We start from the raw sequence: 24,910 nt of genomic DNA, 5'->3' as shown, positions 1-24,910 counted from the left end.
TCGGTATTTTACAGATGATTTGAAGTTGAGAAGAGTATTACTGACATTACATACCTTTGAATAATACCTTATGGCTGAAAACTAGTTGGGAATATCAGTATTCGTTCACGAATTACAACCCAACGGCGCTTCTTCAATGTACGATCCAAATCAAACCGATGTCTATGGTGCAGCCAATACATGATTCCCATGAGCATGACAGACAGGTTTTGCTGAGCAAAACTGAGATGCAAGTGGCCTTTACAGGACTGCATTTAAATAACATTTTGAAAACATATCTATTTTATTGCAATATCTCGTCTCTGCATGGCCGTTTTCGAATGATAACGTCACCAAAGCTATAAACCGGTGACATGGTCAACACTACAGATCAAGCAGTAAGGAGAATTGCCCCGTGCATCTTTGGGGGCCTTTCGGGGATAGAAGATCACGACGAAGATGACCAAAATTGATCATATAAGTGTTTTTATGTACTAAACCATCATTTGGGTCACAAGCATCGAAATTTCCTGACAATTTTTCAAATCTGAACAACCCAATCCACAATCCACTGTTCTGCTTTCCATCGTTTAGGTTTGGTCCGCGCTTTAGTATTAGAACTTCTACCTGTCCCGCGGCTTATAGTATTGCATTGCAAGTTCCACCTCTCTTGCGGCCTGCTCGGTACGCCGTTTGGTTATCCGTCTACAAATGGTTGAGAGTTTTTCTGGGGTTGGAGACCAAATAGCCACGACAAGGAATTCAACTGTTGATTGGTCATGGTACTATACAGGAGAGCTGACAATGCTCGAGTTTGCATGCTAAAGAGTGATGATTGCCCGTTGAGTCGATACTCGTCGGTTAAGGGCAGTAGAATAGGGCATATATCGAACAATGTTCACCGTGATCCAGTGTTGGGATGACTCGAGTCACCTTTTTCGATTACCTTGACTTGACTCGAGTCACTTTGTTAAAGTGACTCGACTTGACTCGGTGTATCAGAATTATAGATTGACTCTTGACTCGGAGCAAAATTCACGAGTCAATTTCAAGTCATCAAGTAATCGGTCTAGATCAGTGGTTCCCAACCTTTTTATTCGACCCATCGCCCCCTTTTCTAGGTCAACACCGAATTTTCGCTCCCCTGCCGCCCTGCTAGACCGCCAAATCGCCCCCTGGGGGCCGATATCGCCCAAGTTTGGAACCACTGGTCTAGATCAATATCAATGAATCTTGCATATGTTCGGATTGTTTGCGAAATGCTGGTGTATAACTATAGAGATTGTAGTGTAACCATGTAACCGTGAGAGCGACCAATCATTTAATGATCATGCATTTTACTGAACCTCCATTGTTCCGTTACAAATAATTGGCCGCAAACGAAGTGATCGAGGCTTACAGTATATGTTGTCGTAAACTAGTATAGTATAGTAAAGTTGAAGTAAAGTAATTAATCTCTGTACCTTAACCAAACTTCTTGTTTTATTGAAATTGAATTCGAATATAGCCTAGTTTACATAGTCCTCGACCATTGGCGCAGGCTCGAATTGTATCATATCGATTTGTAAATTAGTAATGTACCGTATTGTATTCTATCATTTCGTATCTGTTCTCGATTTTGGCTGATACCTATAAACTGTGGTTTAGCAGTTCTACGTATATGTGACAGATACAGCGCCTTCTTACGTGTGTAGGCCTATATTAACTCTATATTCATTCATCGGTTCAAAGTCAATGACCCTCAATCTGTATTTCAGACAGCTAGCTAAATGTGATGACGTTATCATGCCCACTACTTCGAAAAGGCAACTCTGACTTGAATGGTGACTTGACACTTGACTTGACTCGAGTCAAAAAGTGCAATGACTCGTGACTCGAAGGTAGTGACTTGATCCCAACACTGCCGTGATCACCAATAAATGTTTCTCATGAACATTTTGCAATTTATGAACGTTAAAATAAATTGTTTTTTGCCTTGGAGAGACATTAGGGTTGGTCTGGGGATTTTTGTGTTATAGGTGATTTGGTGTTAAGGTTATGGGATATTAGGGTGGAGGTGGAATATATTAGTTTTGTAGGGGGTATTGGGGTTGAAGGTGAGTTAGGGTCAAAGATATAAGGGTATCCCAAAATTAGGGTTTCTTTTATGGTGAGCCGGTGAAGGGCACAATACTCTCAAGCTTGTTATATGTCATCCCAAAGCAACGTTCCCTCTAATTTTTGACGAGTCTGCGCACACTCACAAACTCACTGCGCAGTCACTTGGACAACAATTCATAACGACTATAAAAAAGTCATCATTTCAGATTTTTTGTGCGCAACTTGTGATATTCTGTGCGCAGAGACCGTGTCAGCACTGCGCACGTGCGCAGCTTAGAGGGAACATTGCCCCCAAGCATAATCTTGGGATGACCTTATCCCAACCCTCTATACCCAATTACCCATACCCCACCTCAAATCTAAGATCCCTCTATCCCAACCCTAATACCCTCTTCCCAACCCCAATAACCCTAATCCTAAAGCGAAAAACAAATTATTTGGACGTTTATAAATGTTGATGTGTTCATGAGAAGCACATATTAGTGATCGTGGTGAACATTGTTCAATGTCTACCAGAGATGGTCGGATTCCAAAATTTCGGGATCCGAATCTATCCAGATCCGGTTTGCAATTGAAAATTCAGAGTCCGAAAAAATCCAACTGGTGAATGTCCAATTCGGAATCCGGAAAAATCCTGCCAAAACAATGCTAATAAATAATGGATGACATATATTTGGCTGTCATATTTTGTGATACGATTGTTGATATATAATGTTCTCTCCAATTCTCTGCTAGTTGCGGACGATAACCCCTGACGAGTTTCTGCCGTAAATATTCCTGTTCGTTTCAATATTAATATACTATTCAATTGTATATTCAAGTTCTGTACCTCCAAGAAGCTCTACAAACATAGTGTTGCAGCTTTATAATTATTGTGTACAATGATTATATATTGATTTAACTTATGGTACATGCTCATTGCTCCTGATGTAATGATTATGGTATTGATATAGCCATCTTGCTACTCTTGTTATTTACAATAGTGTTGCTAAAATGTGAAATGAAAGTTGCTGAGTCATGTAGGCCCACTGTAGTTTCGAGTGTAGGCAAACATTGGAATTATACATCTTGTCACAGACCAGAGTTATATTTCAGAGAGCCTAATTATTCTCTGTTTTCTATTTTTTTTCAGTTATAGCCTAGATTGGGACTTGAGATTTTGAAAATATTTTTGGAACAGGAGGGAGTAGGACTGACTTGGAAATTTTCAGGATTGAACTTAGACGGAAAAATATCACAGTCCGCTCACCACTACCGAAGAAGCACCAGGAGTTCTCTTTTTACTATAAGTTGAAAGCAGGGATATCCAGGGTTGTAACCAAGTCACAAGGCTCCGAGTCACAAGTCAATCTCACTTATATATTTTTGACTCGAGTCAAGTGGAGTCATTTTCAATTCCCACCGAGTCAAGTCTGAGTCCAAGTCAGCCAACAGAGGATCGAGTCCGAGTCATCGTATTATGACTCGAGTCCGAGTCCAAGTCATTGTGTTGACTGCTCAGTTTCCAATTAAAGTCTTCCTTAACCCACTTTTTCAACTATGTTTGGTGATATTGAATGGTTCGAATTTATAATATATCAATTTTCATCACTTTTAGCAGTTTCTGGTCGCATTTTCAAGCACCAGTACCAACAAACGAAATCCCAATACTGTGTTGGCTTCGAAATTACAATGAAATGTCAGTCTTGGCCATCTGAATCTCGAGTCAATGACTTGCTTCGAGTCATGCGCAATGACTCGAGTCCAAGTCAAGTCAACACACAGATAGACTCGAGTCGAGTCATTTTTGTATTTTGAGCAAATGACTCGAGTCCAAGTCAAGTCAACACACAGATAGACTCGAGTCGAGTCATTTTTGTATTTTGAAAAAATGACTCGAGTCGAATCATCCGAAAATCGTGACTCGAGTCGAGTGATGACTTAAATCATTACAACCCTGGGCATATCTAATTTCAAGACATCCCTGATTGAAAGTGTCCTCGGAGGACGCCTTTAAATGTCCTCATTTTTAGAAATTTGTCCTCTTTTACTAGAAAAAGCATCAAGAAACGATCAAAAACTCGATCCCGATGCAGCGAGCATCAGAGTTCTGTCCAAGTGATGACATATTTTTCTTTTAGTCCACACATATTATCGCGGGTGATTCAGGAATAGAGCCTGAGCGGGGGTGTCTTTGATTTGTACATGTCGTCAATGTCGCCGATGTCGACGTCTATCTATTTTGTCAATGTCGCCAACGTCGGCAATGTCACCAATGTCGGCTATGTCACCAATGCCGACAATGCCGACATTGCCGACGATGCCGCTCGGGGGCCGAAACTAGGATACTGTAATGACTCGAGTAAGGATTTTTGGTGACTCGACACGACTTGAATCAATCTTGGTATTGACTTGACCTGCACTCAGCTACTCAAGTACTTCGACTATCTCGCTACATACTACGCGATTCTTGACGGGAAGACCTGAAGATTGCATGGCCACAAACGCAAATTATTTATAACTAATCATATTATTTACATTATTAATCCTACGTTGAATTGAATAAATGTCATTATCAATGTTATTATCATATAACTAATCATATTATTCACATTATTAGGCCTACGTTGAATTGAATAAATGTCATTATCAATGTTATTATCATATAACTAATCATATTATTTACATTATTAGGCCTATGTTGAATTGAATAAATGTCATTATCAATGTTATTATAATATAACTAATCATATTATTTACATTATTAGGCCTGTTGAATTGAATAAACGTCGAAGTCTTTATACATTCCACTGTAAGATTCGCAATGAAAATACACGACTGGACGTGAGGTACGCTGGCAAAAAGTAGGCTCGTTGTACTGTACTTGAGTCATTGCGCATGACTCCAGACCGCATGGGATAACTTACGGACTCATCTGGTACAGACAGACCACCTGCAAGATAGAGGAGGCCTACGCATGCAAAACAGACATTGCGATTATTTTCGATTTCGACCAGACCTGAAGATTTGCCACAAACGCAAATTATTTATAACTCCAATGATATGATTTACATTATTAGGCCTGTTGAATTGAATAAACGTCGAAGTGCTTGAGTAGCCGAGTGCAGGTCAAGTCAATACCAAAATTGATTCAAGTCGAGTCACCAAAAATCCTTACTCGAGTCATTACAGTATCCTAGTTTCGGCATCGTCGGCAATGTTGGCATTGTCGGCATTGGTGACATAGCCGACATTGGTGGCATTGGCGACATTGGTGACATTGCCGACATTGGTGACATTGCCGACATTGGTGACATTGGCGATATTGGTGACATTGACAAAATAGATAGAAGTCGACATTGGTGACATTGACAAAATTGATAGACGTCGACATTGGCGACATGGGTGACATTGACAAAATAGATAGACGTCGACATTGGTGACATTGGCGACATGTACAAATCAAAGACACCCTCCTGAGCGGTGACCTTTTTAAGTCAACGCAATACTGCTACGGGTAAAAAAGAGTTTCCAAAATCACCAGCTTTCAGATTTTTTGAAAAGGTTCCTCACTTCCGGATATCAAAACCCGGTAAACCTAAATAAGGCTAATCTCTAATATAGTGTGTGCTTTTGGATTATGGCCCTGTGGGGAGCTCAACTGGCAATTGCTGCATGTATGGTTTTATGTAAGATTTGTTTCAATTGCCGTCATGGCAGGATTGTAATTATGGTACTCGACTTGAGTTCTTTCCAGAATTATGGAAAATGGATTAAACTCGGCTCCAGTGAATATTGACTCGACTTGTAAACTGGGTGATACTCAATGCTTCGCATTCATAATACAGTAATTTTCCCTGCTTTACACTGTTTCTGATCCTATATTTTAGAAACACCAGTACCGACAGACTGAATACCAATAATTTGGTAACTTACTATTGTTCGAAGTTATAACGAAATGTGCGAGATATGTGGCAAAGAATTAGTGACGAACTCCATCAAGCACCATATGAATATTCATTATGGTGTCAAAAATCATGAATGCGAAATTTGTGGGAAGACTTTCACGCAAAAGGGTAACCGCGATATTCACATGATTTGCCATACGGGGCGAAAAACACATAAATGTGGTACTTGTGGGAAAGGCTTTAAACGAGAATGGGTCTTGAAGGAACATGAAGCGAATCATGCTGCTGCTACTATCCGAAATCATGGATGTGAGATTTGTGGAAAGAAGTTTACTCGCAAGGGCGTCGTCACTCACATGAAAACTCATGTTCGCGCCATACATCATAAATGTGATGTTTGCGGAAACGAATATGCTCATAAGCCAAGCTTGCGGAGGCATATGGATATTGTACATTCCGGCATCAAAGATCTTCAGTGCGAAGTTTGTGGGATGGAGTTTTCAAGGAAATACTGTTTCAAGACACACATGCTTCAACATAGACCAGGGCCGGCCAACCCGTGGCCCGCGGGCCACATGTGGCCCGCGAGAACGTTTTGAGTGGCCCGCGAGGTAATTTCAGAAGTTTCTAATATCACCAAAATGTATTGCACAGATTGTAAACTTGCAAGGCCAAACAAAAATTTGATTAGTGTCTGACACTTGAGATGTGATGACTAAAATATCAGTTCCGGCGCTTTGGCAGATCCATCAGCCAGTCACATATTGGTAGATATTCGTACACTACAATAAAGCAGAATGATTTGGGATGGGTTTATCAGATGTAAAATTTTTGGACAAGCTTCGCGCAACATGGTGTCACTTGATTTCTTGTTTTTGATATTGTTGCCCCTTTGTGAAGCTGAAAGAACTCCTAATGTATCAGATTGAGTCTAACTATATTCGCGATTACGAGACAAAGTGTCGTCCAACATATACGACCTTACGTTTGCGCTCGCAGTAAGACCGTCGACTATGAAACCTAGGCATAAAATGATTCAGGCATTTCCTATATCCAAGTGTTGGAGGTTTTTCTAGGCGACTCCTGGCCACCTCATCCGCGTAAGCGGTGTTTTACAAAAAGCCTGGAAGTGGGCCGTGCTGAAAGTCGGCAGTTACGGAATATAAATAAAGAATATCGATCTGGTGTAAATGACCATAGTAGTCGTCAAACACCATAAATACCTCAAAACCAACCAACCAATTGGCGCATGTTGGTCGCAGCTTTCGATATCGATATGTCCAGGCACCACGTAGCCCAGTCCTAGCAAATTTAGCCCAGCGAAATACATCAGGCCCGCAAGATAGTCAAGCTTCAATATTATTGACCTATGAACTTCAAAAAAATTTCGCGCTTCGCGCGGCTGGTGGCCCGCGCATTAGTTCGTCAATCAAATGTGGCCCTTTGGCTGAAAAGGTTGGCCAGCCCTGACATAGACCTACTGACACAGAAAATTACAAATGTGATATCTGTGAGAAAAAGTTTCCTCTGAAGTCGGGCTTGAAGAACCATATGCATGTGCATGCTGCCGATAGGCCCAAATATTATAAGTGTGATATCTGTGGGAAGGAATTGATGCAGAAAAAATCCGTTAAGCACCATATGAATATTGTACATGCAAATGTCAAAAACTATGCATGCGAGATTTGCGGGAAGGAATTTACTCAAAAGGTTCATCTTAATACTCATATAAAACTCCATAGCTCTGTTAAAGATTTTACATGTGACATTTGTCATGATAAATTTAAATTGAAATCATACTTGAAGATGCATATGGCTGTACATACTGGCGTCAAAAACCGCAATTGTGAACTCTGTGGTAAGAAACTTGCCTATGGCAGTTCCCTTACACACCATATGGAATCTCATGCTGGCATAAGAAACTATGAATGCAATATTTGTGGCAAGAAATTTACCCAGAAGGGTGACTTGAAAAGGCACATGATGATTCATTTGGCTGGTAAGACTGATTGATGGAGAGATTTGGGTCAAACATTTGTCGATAAAAGCAAACTGTCTGAGGATTAATGATTCGATTGCAATTACTACATGAACCGCTACTATTCTGAAAATGAAGTCTTACCTTGCTGGAAGCGAGTAAGCGATTTATTAAGCAGGCCATCTGACCATTATATTTACAATACACCCACTTTTGTTTATATAGCTGCCTGATAATAAAAAGACTTTTTCATCAATATTTTATGAACTCGTGACTCGGAAATAAATACCTGTTGAGTTTGATGACCTATTGTGTTTCTCTTTTTAATGTACAAATCAGGTTTTATTTAAATTTCTTGCTTACTCGCTGGCCTTGGTGCATTAATAAAGTCTCATTAGCACTTGTGTTGTGGATAATCAGCTATGGATGAGCACATCAGTTCCCTTAAAGCTGTCCTTTGTTGCTAAATAAGCAGCCATAGCTGCTGCGAAGTTTATTATAACAGAAATTGCCACAACAGGAGGGCAGTGCCATTAAGTTAATCTCTCCCTACCTAGTAGTTTCGTTGTCGAATTCGAGTAGGCCTATGTATCGATGCGCGCCTCAAGCCTAACACAAAAGAGATATTTCTCAAAAGCCGGTATCGGTCAATGTAGATTTTGACGGTGTTCTATTTCGAGATGGGCGACTAGAATTCGAATTGTATATCTTGATGATGTCATATAACGCGGTAGTCAATTTCAAGATTACCACTAACTGATTAGAGTAGTAAATTCGTTATCTAAGTCGAGTATTTATAAGTGTGATATGGCATCCTAGACGGCACATCGTTGCGTTGCGATTGACCAAAACCGCTAGAAACATAACCACGGAAGTGGGAGTCGATATTATTTGCAACATGATGTCCTGTAATGGTGTGGACATGTTGTCCTATATGGTGAGGACATAGAAACAAGAAAATCTCACGGCTCAGTGGAATTGGACTGTGACCCACTTTCCATTTGGCTAAAGGCGATTTGACGGTAATTTCTGACCGGCTTGCCGAGCATTAATTTTGATAAAATGGGTATCAATGGAAAGCTGCTGCTGTAGTGATTACAAAAATATAAATGTTATTCATCTCATGGTCTTGGAACCCCCCAAAATCAGCCTCGAATTTTGCATTGTGGTCAAGTTTGGTATTTGTGACGCAACAATACTGCCTGATTAAACGGGAGCGTAGCTCAGGAGCAAATGAGGGGCTCACTGCGACTGGTTTACGTCACACTTTCCATTTGGCTAAAGGCAATTTGACAGTGATTTTTATGGGCTTGCCGAGCGCGAAAATTGGTATCAATCGAAAGAGGAGCAGATTACGAATTTTTGTAGCGAGTCGAGTCATTCAGCATGACTCGAGCCAAGTCAGAAGTCATACGACTCCAGACCAGGACGACCAGGACAGAGATTCCATTGCAACTGCGATGTAAAGTTATCACAGTATTGGTATTTCGTATATCAGACCTGATACTTGGAAAATAGGACCAGAAACTGTTAAAACCAGAGTTGGGTCAATTGTAATTTGTAATTGACCTGAATGTAATTCATTACATTTTTTCATGTAGGCCTAATTATAATTGTAATTTCATAAAAATTTTGCTCAATTACAATTTCAATTACATTTTTATGGGAACCTGACAATCACAACATAAAATAATCAATTATTCAATCATTTATTCGTCGCACCAGTAAAAATCCGGTACGGACCAGGATGACTACGAGGGGCCTTAAGGCCTTAGTGAACAGTCAACACCTGTAATAATTAGCGTATTTACATAGGTGTTCTATGCGTGCTGCGTTATAACTATATAATTCAGTCACGCTTAACTGTTTCCCATACTTCAGTGGCAACAGAAAACTTTGTGAATTACAATATAGGCTAAACCAGTGGTTCTCAATCTGGGAGCGTGCCCCCTTGGGCGGCGTTAAAGCATTTAAACGGTGCGCGACGCTCCAGTGAACTGAAATCTTTTCCCCGCGTGGCCCGATTCACCTCCGTTCTATAGTTATTGTTCGGCGTATAGTCTGAATTTCGTATTTGAGAATTCTCTCATCAACAGTCATAACCTTCCATACAATCAAACCATATTTAGGGATTGCTAACATTCTGGTTTCATTGTGTGCTGTGACGATAAGGGGGGCACGAAACATTTCCCTGTCATAGAGGCGGGCGCATCTAAAAAAGTTAGGGAACCAGTGGCTGAACTGAATCCTAATATTACAAAAATTGATGAACAGCAACTAAACTCTTCTGAAACCTGTGCTAAACCATTTTCTACACCACGGTCAAAGTTTTTTTTTAAATCTCTGACCAGTACCGAGGCTTGTTGCAACAATTGCAAAAAGAATTTCAAGTTTCCAACCAAGGCTTCTTCATACTTGATCAGTATGATCACGCATTTGTAGAGATGTTATCCCAATCTCATCTCCAATCTTGGCCAAATTTACTGGGGCCAGAAACTTGAATCTAACAGTTTCCGAGCAAGTGAAAATGTCAATGCGAACCAAAATATTGTAATTCTTAGTTATCAGGAGGTTATTTCCTTTTGCAGTTATTTAAATTTTACGCGCCTTATCGGTATCATCTTTATCACTGACGCTTTACCAATTACATTTCATTGACTCATGTCCTGTAGAGTGTAGCCTATTCGCTGTTAGTCGCTCAAACCTTCGGTTGTTAACAGTCGCTTGAAACATTTTTCTGTGCTTTTCAGTACTCATGATTATGAATAGTTCGAATACGTTCAAGTGTTTTTTTTTAAATTTATGGGTATTCTACATATCATGAATGAAACATTAATAGCTTGAGATTGTTGCTATTTACGTCGCTACGTTTGTCAAAGAACACCTCTTTACTGAATCAAATACCTGTTTAACAGTTATTGTAATTGTAATTTGATATTATTAGCATTGAGTAATTGTAATTGTAATGTAATTGAAACATGCAAGGAGGTAATTGTAATTTTAATTGAATTAAAATATTGTAATTGATCCAACTCTGGTTAAGACAGAAAAATTACTATATTATGAATGCGAGCCATTCTATATCACTCGAGCAGAGTTGAACCAACCCGACTAAGCTGAAAACTGAACAGTGATTATAATGACTTGGACTCGCACCAGAGTCAAAACGCTATGACTCGGACTCGGCCCTCTACTAGCTGACTTGGACTCAAACTCGACTCGGTGGTGAATGAAAAAATGACTCGATTCGATAAGTATGTCTCCGCAGCTTCTGGGGGGGCTCCGCCCGCACAACCCCTTTCGCATGTGTCGTTATCAACTTGATATTAGTGCGACATATGAAACGGAGGTAGTTATGTGTAGGCCTATGTGACACTATAACACGGCTTTGAGCAGAGGTGACCAAAGTAGTCAAGAAAGCTACTCAAGTTGTAGTAGAAGAAGCGACGAAAAAATCTACCCAAGTACGAGTAGAAGTACTTCTTCCATAAGCACCCTAAAACTACTTAAAGTAGAAGTAGAATTGACTGACTTTAAAAGTACTCAAGTAAGTAAGTAGTTGTGAAAACGATCCTAATTCGTTCACATGGATTGCAAAAAGGTGCAAATTAAGCTGCGAGAGGTGACGAGCTTGATTCATATTGATGCATATACCAGCAGGTATCCAATTTGCGATAGCATAAGCATTCTTCCGCATCATGGGATGAAAATGATAGGATTGATATGGAAATGCAATACTTATCCTTTGTTTTCTCGAACAGCGCGTTTTGGAAAATAGCATGGTATGGCGCCATCCCCAGAGCAATACGGAGAAGTTGTATAGGATACGGTGTAGTAGGCTTACCATATTTTGGAAAACTAAAACGAGGACACTTTTTCAGAAATTTGAGACTTGCAAAACCGGAGAATTATTCTCAAAAATCGGTGAATTTTCCCACTTTGTGATCGGTTGACTGTTCAAAATACCGTTTTCCACTCCACATTGCTTGGTGGTTGACTAAAAAAAAGGTGAACTTCTTGCTCAGAGATCAAATCACCGTTTTTCCCTCCGAAATACCCGCCGGACGTCACATCTGTGCTAATTTACGGCATATCCCTCGCATTTTGATCTAAATGTTACCTAAACTTTCAAAAAAGAGGACAAAATCTCAAAAGAGAGGACAAAAGGGCGTCCTCCGAGGACACTTTCAAAAAAGTCAAAAAAGAGGACAAATCCTCTTAAAAGAGGACGTATGGTAACCCTAGGTGTAAACACTTTGCGCGATTAGTAAACGCTAATAAAAAATATGGTGGACCGTAAAAATGACATATTGTGTAGCTTTATTTCCGGAAATTAAAGGCATTACTACACTTGCACAAAAGAACTGATATTAATTATAACTCAAAGTATATGATACTGGGAATTGAAAATGAAACATAAATACTACTTCTAAAAGCGGAACACGTTTTTCATGCCTTTAGTCCAGACATGCAGTTTCAATGGTGGCATGCTAAAACAGGTGTAAAGCTGGAAAAAGTCAGAATCCACTTTTCCAGGTTAGGACGCGCCATGGACATGCTAGATTACGATATGACAAGTAAATGCTAGATTGCGAAACATCAGTTTCAAACGCTATGATGAGCCATATATACTGTGATGAATTATTTCATATAGGCGAAGGGCGACAATGTGGTGCGAACGCGGGAATATCTAGATATCTACTTCTAGATATCCCTATGTGAACGGATCCACGCCAACCCGCTACCTAAACTATATTCATCGATACCGTCGTGAAATCATACTGGTAACTCTGTATCCAATGCGCGCCAGGCGCGACGGAAATTCTGGGCTTTACTCAACTTTTATGAAAATTAAATGTTGATACTCCGTGAAAACATGCCCCGAAATTCCTCGGGCTATCTTCCTAATTGGAAGATATAATACTTCTACTTGACAAACTGAAAATAGTGAAAAGTAAGTAAGTAGATCACAAAATATTACGAAGTAGAAGTATAAGTAGCGAAAATCAGTTCTACTTGAGTAAGTAGAAGTACTTCGCTACTGGCCACCTCTGGCTTTGAAGCTGGCCGGAATGCTGAACTGCTCCGCCCCCACACACCCTCATTTCGCATGTATTGTTAGCAACTGGATATTAGTGCGACATATGGAACGGGGTAGTGATGTGTAGGTGTGAGACTATAACACGGCTTTGAAGCTGACCGGGATGCTGAATTGCTCTAGCTCCGGAGCCTTCTTTTATGATACATTGTCAAATTATAAAAGAAGTGAACCAGCTAACTATAGCTCATGCCTTCTTAGTGAAGATGTATTGCATGTAGCGTGAAATAATAGAATAGCGATACAACTGCTGCATGCTGAATGGACCCACTCTAATCTGGAATGCTATCCGCTGACATGAGTCAGCACACCACGTCAAGGTTTGAGCCACGCGCTGGATTAGGTCATGTCTATTGCATGGTCGCAAGGATAGACTACATCAAAACTATAAATATCTCTACCGCATGAGACTTGAAGACTATCGGGATCAGAGTTGGATCAATTACAATATTTTAATTCAATTACAATTACAATTACAATTACTTCTTTGCGTGTTTCAATCACATTACAATTACAATTACTCAATGCTAAAAATATCAAATTACAATTATAATTACTGTTAAACATGCAATTAAGTACAATTATAATTACAATTACAATTACTTTTAAACAGGTAATTGATTCAGTAAAGAGGTGTTCTTTGTCAACCGAAGCGACGTAATTAGCAACAATCTCAAGCTATTCATGTTTCATTCATTATATGTAAAATACCCCTTAAATAAAAAAAACTCGAACATATTCGAACTATTCCTAATCATGAGTACTGAAAACTACAAGCACAGAAAAATGTTTCAAGCGACTGTTAAGAACCAAAGGTTTGAGCGACTAACAGCGAATAGGCTACAGGACAGTCAATGAGATGTAATTGGTAACGCGTCAGTTTTAAGGAAGACACCGATACGGTGCGTAAAATAAATGCAAAAGGAAAGAACCTCCTTATAACTAAGAATTACAATATTTTGGTTCGCAATTACATTTTCACTTGCTCGGAAACTGTTAGATTGCATTTGATGAACATTAGGGTGCGAAAAGTTTCTGGCCCCAGTAAATTTGGCCAAGATTGAAGGTAACATTGGGATAACATCTCTACAAATGCGTGATCAAATTTGATGAAGCCTTAGTTGGAAACTTGAATTTTTTTGCAATTGTTGCAACAAGGCTCGGTAGTGGTCAGAGATTTAAAAAACTTTGACCATGATGTAGAAAATGGTTCAGCACGGGTTTCAGAAGAGTTTATTTGCTGTTCATCCATTTTTGAAATATTAAGACTTAGTTTAGCCCACTGGTCCTCTAACTTTTTTAGACACGCCCCCCTTAAGGTTAATATTTCGTGCACCCCTTATCGCTGTAGCACACAATGAAACCAGAAAGTTCGCAATCCTTACATATAGTTTGATGGTATGGAAGGTTATGACTGTTGATGAGAGAATTCTCCAATACGAAATTCAGACTATACACCGAGCAATAACCATAAAACCGAGGTGAATCGGGCAAAGCGCGGAAAAAAATTTAGTTCACTGGAGCGTCGCGCCCCCAGTTTGAGAACCACTGGTTTAGCGTATATTGTAATTCACAAAGTTTTCTGTTGCTACTGAAGTATGGGAAATAGTTTAACGTGACTGAATTATCTAGTTATAACCCAGCACGCATAGAACACCGATGTAAATAGGCTAATTATTACAAGTGGTGACTGTTTACTAAGGCCCCTCGTCATCATCCTGGTTCGTACCGGATTTTCACTGGTGTGACGAATAAATGATTGATTAATTGATTATTGTATGTTGTGATTGTCAGGTTTCCATGAAAATGTAATTCAGATTGTAATTGAGCAAAATTTTGATCAAATTACAATCACAATTACACAAAATAGAAATGCTTCAATTACAATTACAATTACAATTACATGAAAAAATGTAATCATTACATTCAGCTCAATTACAAATTACAATTGATCCAACTCTGATCGGGATATGGGACTTTTCTAACAAATGCAGAGATTTGATGATTGACTAAAGAGGGGGGGTTCGACCAGGGGTCCCCGGGCGACCGCCCACCTCACCCACCCCAAAAGCCACCACTGATTCTGGTCTAGTTTCAAACAATTCTTAGCGTGATTTCAGTGAATGTGATATTGTCGAGAAGTCGAGACAGTATTTCTATTGTGCAAGCTGCGCGTATATTCTATACGCGTATTTGTACGTAATGAAGTTGCGATGTCAGAACATTGAATCCGATGATATGCAACTCTTACATTAGTCCAATAATTTCGAGGCATGACATTTTAGACAGACTCCAAAGATCACCGGACTTGGACCCTGATCTATCAATCTCGCCTTCCATGACATGCCCCCCCATATTTGTCGCTTGATTTTTTCTATAATATCTTTTTTTACTTTGCATTCAGTGTGCATGCCTCCTCTTTACATCGCCTGGGCCAAGGTAGGGTTCCGATTCCACAGACTACTCCAAGTCGCTTCGACACCATCCTATCTTTGCATTGTATCGCATTTTTGTGGTGTATTGAACTGATAAAAATTGCTAATACACCAATGATTATGATGAGATTGTTAAGCTACGCTAAATCCTCTATCCATTACGATTCGTTACGGTGGTGTGATAAAATTCCACATGAAGTTGATAATTGATCATAAAGTGCAATTTTGGCTATTTTAATGTTACGACCTGCCGAAGGACCGTACATCCAGGGCTGTGGAGTCGGTAAATTTTACCACCGACTCCGGCTCCGACTCCGAGTCCACACATTTTCAATATACCGACTCACACTCCGACTCCGACTCCTGAGTCTTAAAACGTACCGACTCCAGAGTCTTTAAACGTACTGACTCCGACTCCCGACTCCGACTCCAACAGTATTACCGATTTACTTCGAAAATTATATGCCACACTGTCGGTTGAATGACTATCATCATACAATCATCAAACATACGCAAACATATGATTAACGGTGGCATGCAAAATTGTTTCATTGTGGCACAGCTCGAATTATCCACTATGCAATTAAAATGACAGAATAATTTGCTAATATCCTTCTTTTTTCATATTTTATAAGTTTTTATAACATGGACTGTGTAATATCCTAATATGTATGAATCATTCAAATACGACATATATCCAATCCTGTATCATAAAAATGTAGACGAAAAATCCAAGTCTAGCTCTTGCACATGTGTATGAGTCAGCAACTATTACAGAGATTGAACTTACTAATTTTGTCATTACACACTATACTGATTACAAGCACACACACTCTTACTACTAATAGACATTGGTCATAAATGAAATTTAGCAGGTAGTCAAATACTATAGCCTATATGTCTGTCTAGTCTACATGTACTTGGTCAAGTAGGCCTATTTATGGACTAGGAGTTGCAGTCTTTCTTAATCATTTATTCGACCCAAACATCTAAGCTACACTACAAATATTTTGTCAAGTGGAAAGCATCGTTTGGTTATATTTACATCAATTTTACAACCAGCCGATGCATTTTCTCTGTCACAGTATCATGGTATAATTCACAAAATTGCATCAATTTTGACTGCATGGTAAAAATGCATATTGCGATTTTCTTCCTTTATGCAACGAATTGTAATTTGCAAGTAATGTCTAATTTTATCGATGTCAAGGGTGGCCAACTTTCTCGGCCAAAGGCACATGGGATTTAAGAACCATTAAGCGCGCAACTGGAATGTTGATAACCATTTTCATTCGTCCGATAGGAACGACCCGAATTAGGTAACATTGCAAACAATACTTATATGACTACGCACTAAAATTGATAACAATTATGTCATGCAACTGTGCTGTGCGCAGTAACACCCTGGTCGCGCGAAGCGCGAAATTTTTTCAGAGGTTATGACTGAATTCTATCAATAAATATGTTACTAACATCTATTTGGGGTCACATCTGTATACCACTGGGCTCATGTGGTAAGGACAGGATTATTCGATGTTTAGACATAGCAATAACGAATGTTTCGGTGAACATGCCTCTATCATTTTGTGCAAATGTTTCGTCGTCGACGATCTCGCTGCGAGTGCACAAGCGAAGCCGCATGTTGGACGACACGTTATCTCTTTATTGCGAATATAGTTAGACTCAATTCTGTAAACAACATGCATTTATAATTTTCAGAAGGGGGCTCCAATACTAAATGTAAGAAATCTAGTGACAATAAAACATGCTCAGTGCCGAGAAAATTTTCGTGTCAAATAAATCTGCTGCGGAATATCCTAATACACGAAGATCTGCGATAAATGTGGTTGGCCCCTGGAAACGCCAATGCGTCAGAACTGATGTTTTAGTCATCATCAAATTTCGCGGTCATGAGGATAATCAAATTTTGGTTGGCCTTGCAATTTTACCTGATGTTATAAATAATTTCGAGAATTACCTCGCAGGCCACACAAAAGCTTCTCGCAGTCTAGAAATTGGCCTGCGTGCCACGGGTTGGCCGCACCTGATCTGTATGGTTATTAATAACAGTGATTGGTGGTAGCCTACACAAAAAAATATATATTGAAAATCCTTTGACAGCAATTGATTTTATGATAGAGAAGTTGGAGTCGGAGTCGAAGTCAGGGTCATTTTCTCAAACTCCGACTCCGACTCCAGTCAGTATTTTTCCCCGACTCCGACTCCAGCCATTATAGTTTCCACGACTCCGACTCCGACTCCGACTCCATCAAGTGAAAATTAGTCAAACTCCGACTCCGACTCCGACTCCACAGCCCTGCGTACATCTACATCAAATACACTTCATTTTAAAATACTAACCCACGTAACCCTTTTGAAAGCAATACGACGTGGGACCATACAGGAATACTTGGTTACTTCAGCCTTAATTTCCAGTTATGATCGAAATCCCTGATTATGTATGAGAAATTTACTACTAAATTACTACTAAATAAATACAGTCCATCCTCAAGATTACCGGACCACGACTGACCTATCGATCTCGCTTCCCATGACATGCCGCCCTATTTCTTGTCGCTTTCTTTTTCTATACTGTATTCTTTACTTTCATTCAGTGTGCATGCCTCCTCTTTACTACGCCTAGGCCAAGGTGGGTGTCCGATTCCATTGACAAATCCAAGTCGCTTCGACATCTTCCTGTCTATTCAGTGTATCGCATTTTTTGTGGTGTATTGAAGTGATAAAATTGCTAATAAACCAATGATGATGATGAAATTGAGTGTGTGTCTTGATCTCCGACTCCAGAGAACCCCCGAGCCCGGTTCACAGAACCCCTGGACCTCCCGCTGGAACACCAGTTTAAAACGACCGACGTGCATTTGTAACTTGTATGCTCGTAAATAATGCAACTCCATGTATGCAGCGAGTTGCTACAACAACCAACAAGAAATGAACTGCGCGCAATGACGCCAGCTGATACCAGACCACTGATACCCAATTTGATATATCATTGTAGGGGAATTACCAGATGTCAGATGATGATGATCCTGTAAATTTCTAGTAGGTTAGTCATCTATAAAATGCTGCTAGGGGAGTGCTAGCTGCTGAGCAAGCGAATCGCACACGCAAAATGGCAAAAGCATTTTGTGAGCTAGGCATGACAGGTAGACAGATACATGGGCTAGCATTTTTCGATCAAACCAAGTAGATGGCTGTTTATAAGGTACAGTGCTACGTTGTTGAAGTAGTAAAGTAATATGATAGCAAGACATCACTGTTCTACAGACTGCTCATTCGTGCTCGGTGATCACCTTAACCAAATCTCTTGTATGATCTAAATCAAATTCGACTTTAGTTCACAAGTTTATATTACTAGTCCAGCATTGGCGCAGCTAAAATTGTATCACAGGGATATGTAGTTGGGTAATATATCATATAAATTTGTTTCCCCTATTTGAGGTTTCGTGTTCTAGTCCCTATTTCGCCGGATAATTAAAGACTGTGGGCATACAGATAGGTCGGTAGTTTAGCAGTATTATGCATTCGTGATCTAGGCCTATACAACGTCCTTTTGCTTTTGCATGTTGTTGTTGTATTGAATTATGGCGCTTGGCAGCAATGGCCTTGAGTGGCAGATATATATTCTATTTGCATTATTCAATTAAATATCCCTTGGGTGGGCAAAACAAATTCGATGCATGTATATTTACCTCCTTATTCATCCCTTGGTTTAAAATAAATGGCCACTCAATCTGAATTTCGAACAGCTGGCACAATACAATGACTTAATCATGCCTCATGCTTCGAGAAGACTTGAATTGTGACTTGACTCGAGTCACTTTAAAAAACCGATTGACTCGACTTGATTCGAGTCAAAATGTGCAATGACTCGAGATGACTTTTGACTCGAAGGTAGTGACTTGATCCCGACACTACTACCTACTGACTACCATGCTGTGATGTCACAAAAAATGCCTTGCCTGCAGTTTTTTTACCTCTAAAAGGTTGATACCGGTGTTATCGACTAGATATTGTCGATAAACTGACATCTGGCTAATTCCATTACAACTTAACAAGGGCTGTAATGCATACCCTCAGAACTGTCTAATATTAACAAATGTTTTTTTTTTTAATTCTGGCTACATTAAAAAATATTAAATTGAAATGCTGCTCATCGTATCTACTATTATAACCAATTACTGAATACAAAGAGAAATTTTTTCGTGATTTCCTTCTGGAATAGAGATTAATTTGAAAATCCTATTTTTTATCAATCATACTGTTTCAAAGTAGCCTACATTTTGCAAATTTTTTTGCGTAAATGGAATCCTACATGGATTTTCAAGTCCGCTCCCCCCAATTTTGTTTCGTCCGTAACTTTTTTTCCTTTGAGTTTAGAGCGAAAAAGTTGATTTTTTTCAATTCCTTGGCCTCAAAATTGTGTAATTAGACCAGGGCCGGCCAACCCGTGGCCCGCGGGCCACATGTGGCCCGCGGGAAGGTTTTGAGTGGCCCGCGAGGTCATTTCCGAAATTTCTAATATCATCAAAAATGGATTGCACAGATTGTGAACTTGCAAGGCCAACCAAAAATTTGATTAGTCTGGTCGCAACACTTGAGATGTGATGACTAAAATATCAGTTCCTACGCATTGACAGATCCATCAGCCATTCACATATTGGTATATCTTCGTACACTACAATAAAGCAGAATAATTTGCGGTAGATTTATCAAAGGTAAAAATTATCTCAAGCTTGGTGCAACATGTTGTCATTCGTTTTTAATATTGTTGCCCTTTTGTGAAAATGGAAGAACACCTAATGTATCAGATTGAGTCTAACTACATTCGCGATTACGAGACAAAGTGTCGTTCAACATATGTGACATGACGTTTTTGCTCGCAGTAAGACCGTCGACTATGCAACCTAGGCACGAAATGATTGACGCATATGTTGGTCGCATCTTTCGATATCGATATGTCCATGCGCCGAATAGCCCAGTCCTCGCAAAATTAGCCCAGCGATAAACAGCAGGCCCGCAATATAGTCAAATAACAATATTAATGACCTATGAACTTCAAAAAATGTTCGCGCTTCGCGCGGCCAGTGGCCCGCTCACTAATTCGTCAATCGAATGTGGCCCGTTGGCTGAAAAGGTTGGCCAGCCCTGAATTAGACATTTTAGTTGATTCTCCACCATCATTACAGCAAAAAATATGGATTTTGAAGATTTTTGCATGCAGCGCCACCTAGTGACATGAGAATTTCTAATCGCATTATCTTTTAAACCGCTGGAAATTTTACAATTTAATTTTTTTTAAATGTAGCCAGAATTAACAGAAAACATTTGTAAATATTGGACAATTCTGAGGGCATACATCACAACGGTCAGAAAATTTGCTAAATTATAATGGAATGAGTCATCTCAGCTGTCTTTTGTTTACAGAAAAACTTAATGAGATGTCTCTCGTCACGCACAAAGGAAGCTGCCACTGTGGCGCAGTAAAATTTGAGGTTCAGGCCGCTGAAAACTTGGTTGTTTACGACTGCAACTGCAGTATTTGCAAGAAGAAGCACAATATCCATTTCGTGGTGCCGGAAAGCGACTTCACCTTGTTGCAAGGGCAGGACGCATTAACCACATACACCTTCAACTCACATAAGGCGAAACACCAATTCTGTAAGATTTGCGGAGTACAAAGCTTTTACCGACCGAGGTCCAATCCTGATGGATATGGGGTGAACCCCGATTGTTTGGACGGTGATACAGTCCGAAGTATCACCATTGAGACTTACGATGGACAGAACTGGGAAGCGACATACGTGAAGGAATTGGAAAAGCCTGTTCCGATACAATCTCGTTCGAAAAGATAACGGAATGAATCCGCCAAGTGAATAGATTCAATCTTCACCAAGTTAAAATGCATTTTGAGTGCACAATAGTGTTGGTATAAATTAACTTATCACTTCAAATATCACTGGCTAATTTGATGAAGTTGTTAGGTTGGCTAAATGCAGTTAAATTTTTAAAAAGTCATTATTTTAATAATAATTGTAAAATTCTCCAACTCTAAGGGCAGAAATCATAAAGTTGGCTGATCCGAGAGATTGCTAATCATGTGATAAACACAGCTAATCGGGACACATATTAGGCAGAGATAATAAGTTAGCTGATCCGCCAGAATGCTAATCATATGATTAAAAACGGCTGACCGTGTTGCAAAAAGGTGCCCCGAGATTCGATTAGATAGTGTTTTCCATTGGATCATTGTGCGAAAACGCAGTTTGGCTGTCAATTGTTGACTGAAATGGTAGGCTGTTGAGAAAGATACTGCAACTAAACCGTAATAGATAGAATTATCATCATCGCGAAATAAAAATAGTGCGTAATCAGTGATGTAGGAACCACGGAACCACGTCGAAACAGCCCTCAAAGTCTGTAAACCGGGATTGTCCCAAACAATGGCTTGATGAAATTGGCCATTGCTATGTTCATTGTGTTGGAACAATGCCGAATTTCAGACTTTGACGTCTGTTTTGAGGTGTTTCCATGTCCCTGAGAAGATTTTAATTTGTATTTTCGGAATCAGCTCGACATTAGCTCTCGATTAAGACCAATTTAACTAAATTTTAGCCCTTGGGTCGGAAGCTATTACCGCATCTAATATTCCGGTTTTAAATTGCTGTGCAACAACTGTAACTGCTTGCCGGAGCGTAACAACCGGAGTTGCGTGTCTATCCCTAGGTTAGTAATCAATAATTAGAGGCTGACCAATATGTATTCTGAAGATATGGCATCTAGCTTAGGGTGCATTTCAAAAACTAGAAGGCTACATCTAGACAGCTGTAAGCTATAAGATATAGATGAATATTCCAAGTCTGTCAATCGCATACTATATTTCTCTTGACCCGATTACCATGTTATGACATCACGAAATTTGATGATATTTTTCTACCTCCTATGGTCGATATCGATATTTATTTTAAAGTGTAATTTTAACTCGATATTATCTGCCAACCAATAATTGTGCGTGCTCTAATCATGATAGCATTACCAATACCGGTTCATACTGATTGCGCATTGTATCTCTGTCTAAGTATCAATTTCCAGGCAAATGGTTCCTTATATATATAGGCTACTAACACTGGATTTTAGAAAGTATGCTACTTGCTGCTAACATTTGAAATGTAGCCCAAGTATACCAGCCATGGTCACGTAGACCTACGAATCTTGCTGAATATCAAAGCATGATGATGCGTTCACGATAATTATGAACAAAGTATTTTTGACACTGGTACTTTTTGACGACTATGGCACAAATAATATTTTTGTTGCAAAAATGTCTAAATTTTACTTTTGTTGTCCTAATTGTCAAATTATTGTCATACTGTCATGTAAAGGCAACTATTTGATGACAATAAGTTGTAACAATCTTTGTTTGTTTGCTCATTATGTTCCGCTTGCGATCTTTTGTTTGCAATTACGGTATCAGTTGTCAGCAGACTCTTATAACCTACTGGGCTTTCAAAATGGGCGACTAGAACTAGAACTGCTCACTTTCAAAACTCACAACTACTGTAGGCTAATTTTCACTGAATTGTGCAAAAATATTTACGAATTTTTTTGCTTGAAAATCAGGTGATGTGTAGTCGTTAACATTCAATAAATTTAACCCAGGTCTCAAATATCATGTTCATCAACTTATATGACTTTTTAATAATAATCATCGGTGTGGTCGCTGCGTCCAATATGTCGGCGCACAATAGGAGCAAAAGTGAAGAAAATGAACAAAGCTGGGCTTTAGTGCCTTATGACGTCTCGCAAATCAATCTGTTTCCGTCCTTCACTGAAAAAAAGCGTACGTTTCGCTTCGAAGGTATTGCTGATGAAATTGTGATCGAGCAGAATTGGGATGGCCAAGGCGTGTCAGCTGTCGTTTGGGAAGCGGTAAGTTGTTATTATTGCTGCTGTAAATTAGGGTTACCTTACATCGACCATTTTGAAGATGTTTCCTCCCTTAGCTCAAATGACCTAGTTTTTTACAATTTGTCCTCATTTTTAGCTAAACTTACTAAAAAAGACCACAAATTATATGAAACATGGGACAAATTGACGGGTATTTCGGGAATCAAGTTTACTTAGTTTACTTAGTCAACCGCAATCGCAACCACGCAAGAACCATTGGTAGGGTCATTGTGCTGCGTCGTTGCGATTGTTTAGAACAATGCCGATTTTCAGACTTTGAAAGCTATTTCGGGGTGGTTCCGTTGCCTTGATGAAAATTTAATGTATATTGTCAGAATCAGCGCGACTGGAGCTTTCGGATAATATCAACGTTAATAAATTTGAGCGCTCGGGTCGTCATCTACGTTGCCGTTACATGCTATGAAGGCCACAACAACACTGCGACTGTCGTGATTCACTGACGTGATTCACTGGGCCGTGAATCACGTGATGCGCATCTATCCGTAGGTTAGTTATCCATAGTTATACACAATGACTCGAATACAAGTCGAATCAATACTAAAATTGACTGAGTCGAGTCATTTTACGCTTCTGAAAAAACGACTCGAGTCAGGTAACCCAAAAACCATGACTCGAGTCATTGCATCCCTGGTAAGCAGTGTAAAATTTCAGTACTGGTTCTCAAACAAATCATCCCTCACTACTCCAATCATTTTTCCAAACCCTATTCATTGCTACTGTATTTCGAAACAGTTCGGTAATCTCTCTCTTTAGCATTCCTTTTTTTTTCAGGCAATCGAGCTCACAAATTACGTCGTTGCGAATAAAAATTTGAAAGGAGCACGTGTGTTGGAGCTGGGAGCTGGCACTGGTCTGGTCGGGATAGCATGTTCTAAACTCGGAGCCAAAGTTACCGTTACGGACTTGTGTGAATTTCTACCGTTTTTATCGCGAAATGTCTGCATGAATTTTGCCGAAAACGATACAAACCAGCCTGTCGTGCAAGAGCTGAAATGGGGAGAAAAACATCATCTTTACAACCCTAACGATTACGATTTCGTAATCGGTGCGGATATAGTGTACATCGAAGATACTTTCGACGATTTGTTGGACACGATATGTTATTTATGCAGATGCAAGACTCACTCATCTGTTCTGTCTGATTATAGTAAAAATACGACCGCAAATCGTCCATCTTTAATATTGTCGGCTAAAATGAGGTATTCCAGAGAGGAGAAGTTTGTCGCCAAATTGAAAAGACACTTTAAAATCAGTCACGTTGTCACTGTGAAGGAATCCAAAATTCACATATACGAAGGGACTCCATTGTGATAACCAAATATTTTGTCAACCTATTATGAAAATGCAATATTGATATGATATTTTGCGGTATTCTCGCTATTGTTGTGACATGGATAGTCACAGTTGTGATGCAGAGCGCGATCAATCACCGGCTCGCCGATAATAT

General features: G+C 39.6%; 3 protein-coding genes and 1 long non-coding RNA gene across 4 annotated transcripts in view; 3 read left to right on the top strand and 1 right to left on the bottom strand.

Annotated features, from left to right (window-relative positions):
• LOC145436956 (uncharacterized) overlaps positions 1 to 24,910 on the top strand; it is a 416,296-nt gene that overhangs the window by 1,430 nt on the left and 389,956 nt on the right. The window lies entirely within an intron of this gene.
• Positions 2,333 to 24,910, bottom strand: part of LOC145436382 (protein bicaudal C homolog 1-like) — a 788,516-nt gene continuing 765,938 nt past the window's right edge. Inside the window, exon 3 of the transcript XR_013914302.1 lies at positions 2,333 to 2,351. The gene's annotated coding sequence lies outside the window, so the exon portion shown is untranslated. The remainder of the gene's footprint in view (positions 2,352 to 24,910) is intronic.
• On the top strand, positions 20,884 to 23,154 carry LOC145449940 (centromere protein V-like). Its single transcript, XM_080328385.1, has one exon. The coding sequence runs from the start codon at positions 20,892 to 20,894 to the stop codon at positions 21,348 to 21,350; it is 459 nt and encodes a 152-aa protein (XP_080184511.1). The 5' UTR covers positions 20,884 to 20,891; the 3' UTR covers positions 21,351 to 23,154.
• LOC145449933 (protein N-lysine methyltransferase METTL21A-like) lies at positions 23,167 to 24,798 on the top strand. The gene is made up of 2 exons (XM_080328373.1): positions 23,167 to 23,424; positions 24,235 to 24,798. The coding sequence occupies exons 1-2, from the start codon at positions 23,167 to 23,169 to the stop codon at positions 24,772 to 24,774; spliced, it is 798 nt and encodes a 265-aa protein (XP_080184499.1). The 3' UTR covers positions 24,775 to 24,798.

Source organism: Botryllus schlosseri, chromosome 1 (genome assembly GCF_051294905.1).
Source record: "Botryllus schlosseri isolate E-star chromosome 1, Bs_hap1, whole genome shotgun sequence".
NCBI classification, from domain to species: Eukaryota; Metazoa; Chordata; class Ascidiacea; order Stolidobranchia; family Styelidae; genus Botryllus; species Botryllus schlosseri.
The sequence above is the reverse complement of the archived record's forward strand: the minus strand, read 5'-3'. Positions and strand labels throughout refer to the sequence as shown.

Coding starts and splice junctions, on each gene's coding strand:
- LOC145449933 (XM_080328373.1), top strand. CDS start 23,167: ATGTTCATCAACTTATATGACTTTTTAATAATAATCATCGGTGTGGTC. Junction 23,425..24,234: donor CAGCTGTCGTTTGGGAAGCG/GTAAGTTGTTAT, acceptor TTTTTTTTTCAG/GCAATCGAGCTCACAAATTA.
- LOC145449940 (XM_080328385.1), top strand. CDS start 20,892: ATGAGTCATCTCAGCTGTCTTTTGTTTACAGAAAAACTTAATGAGATG.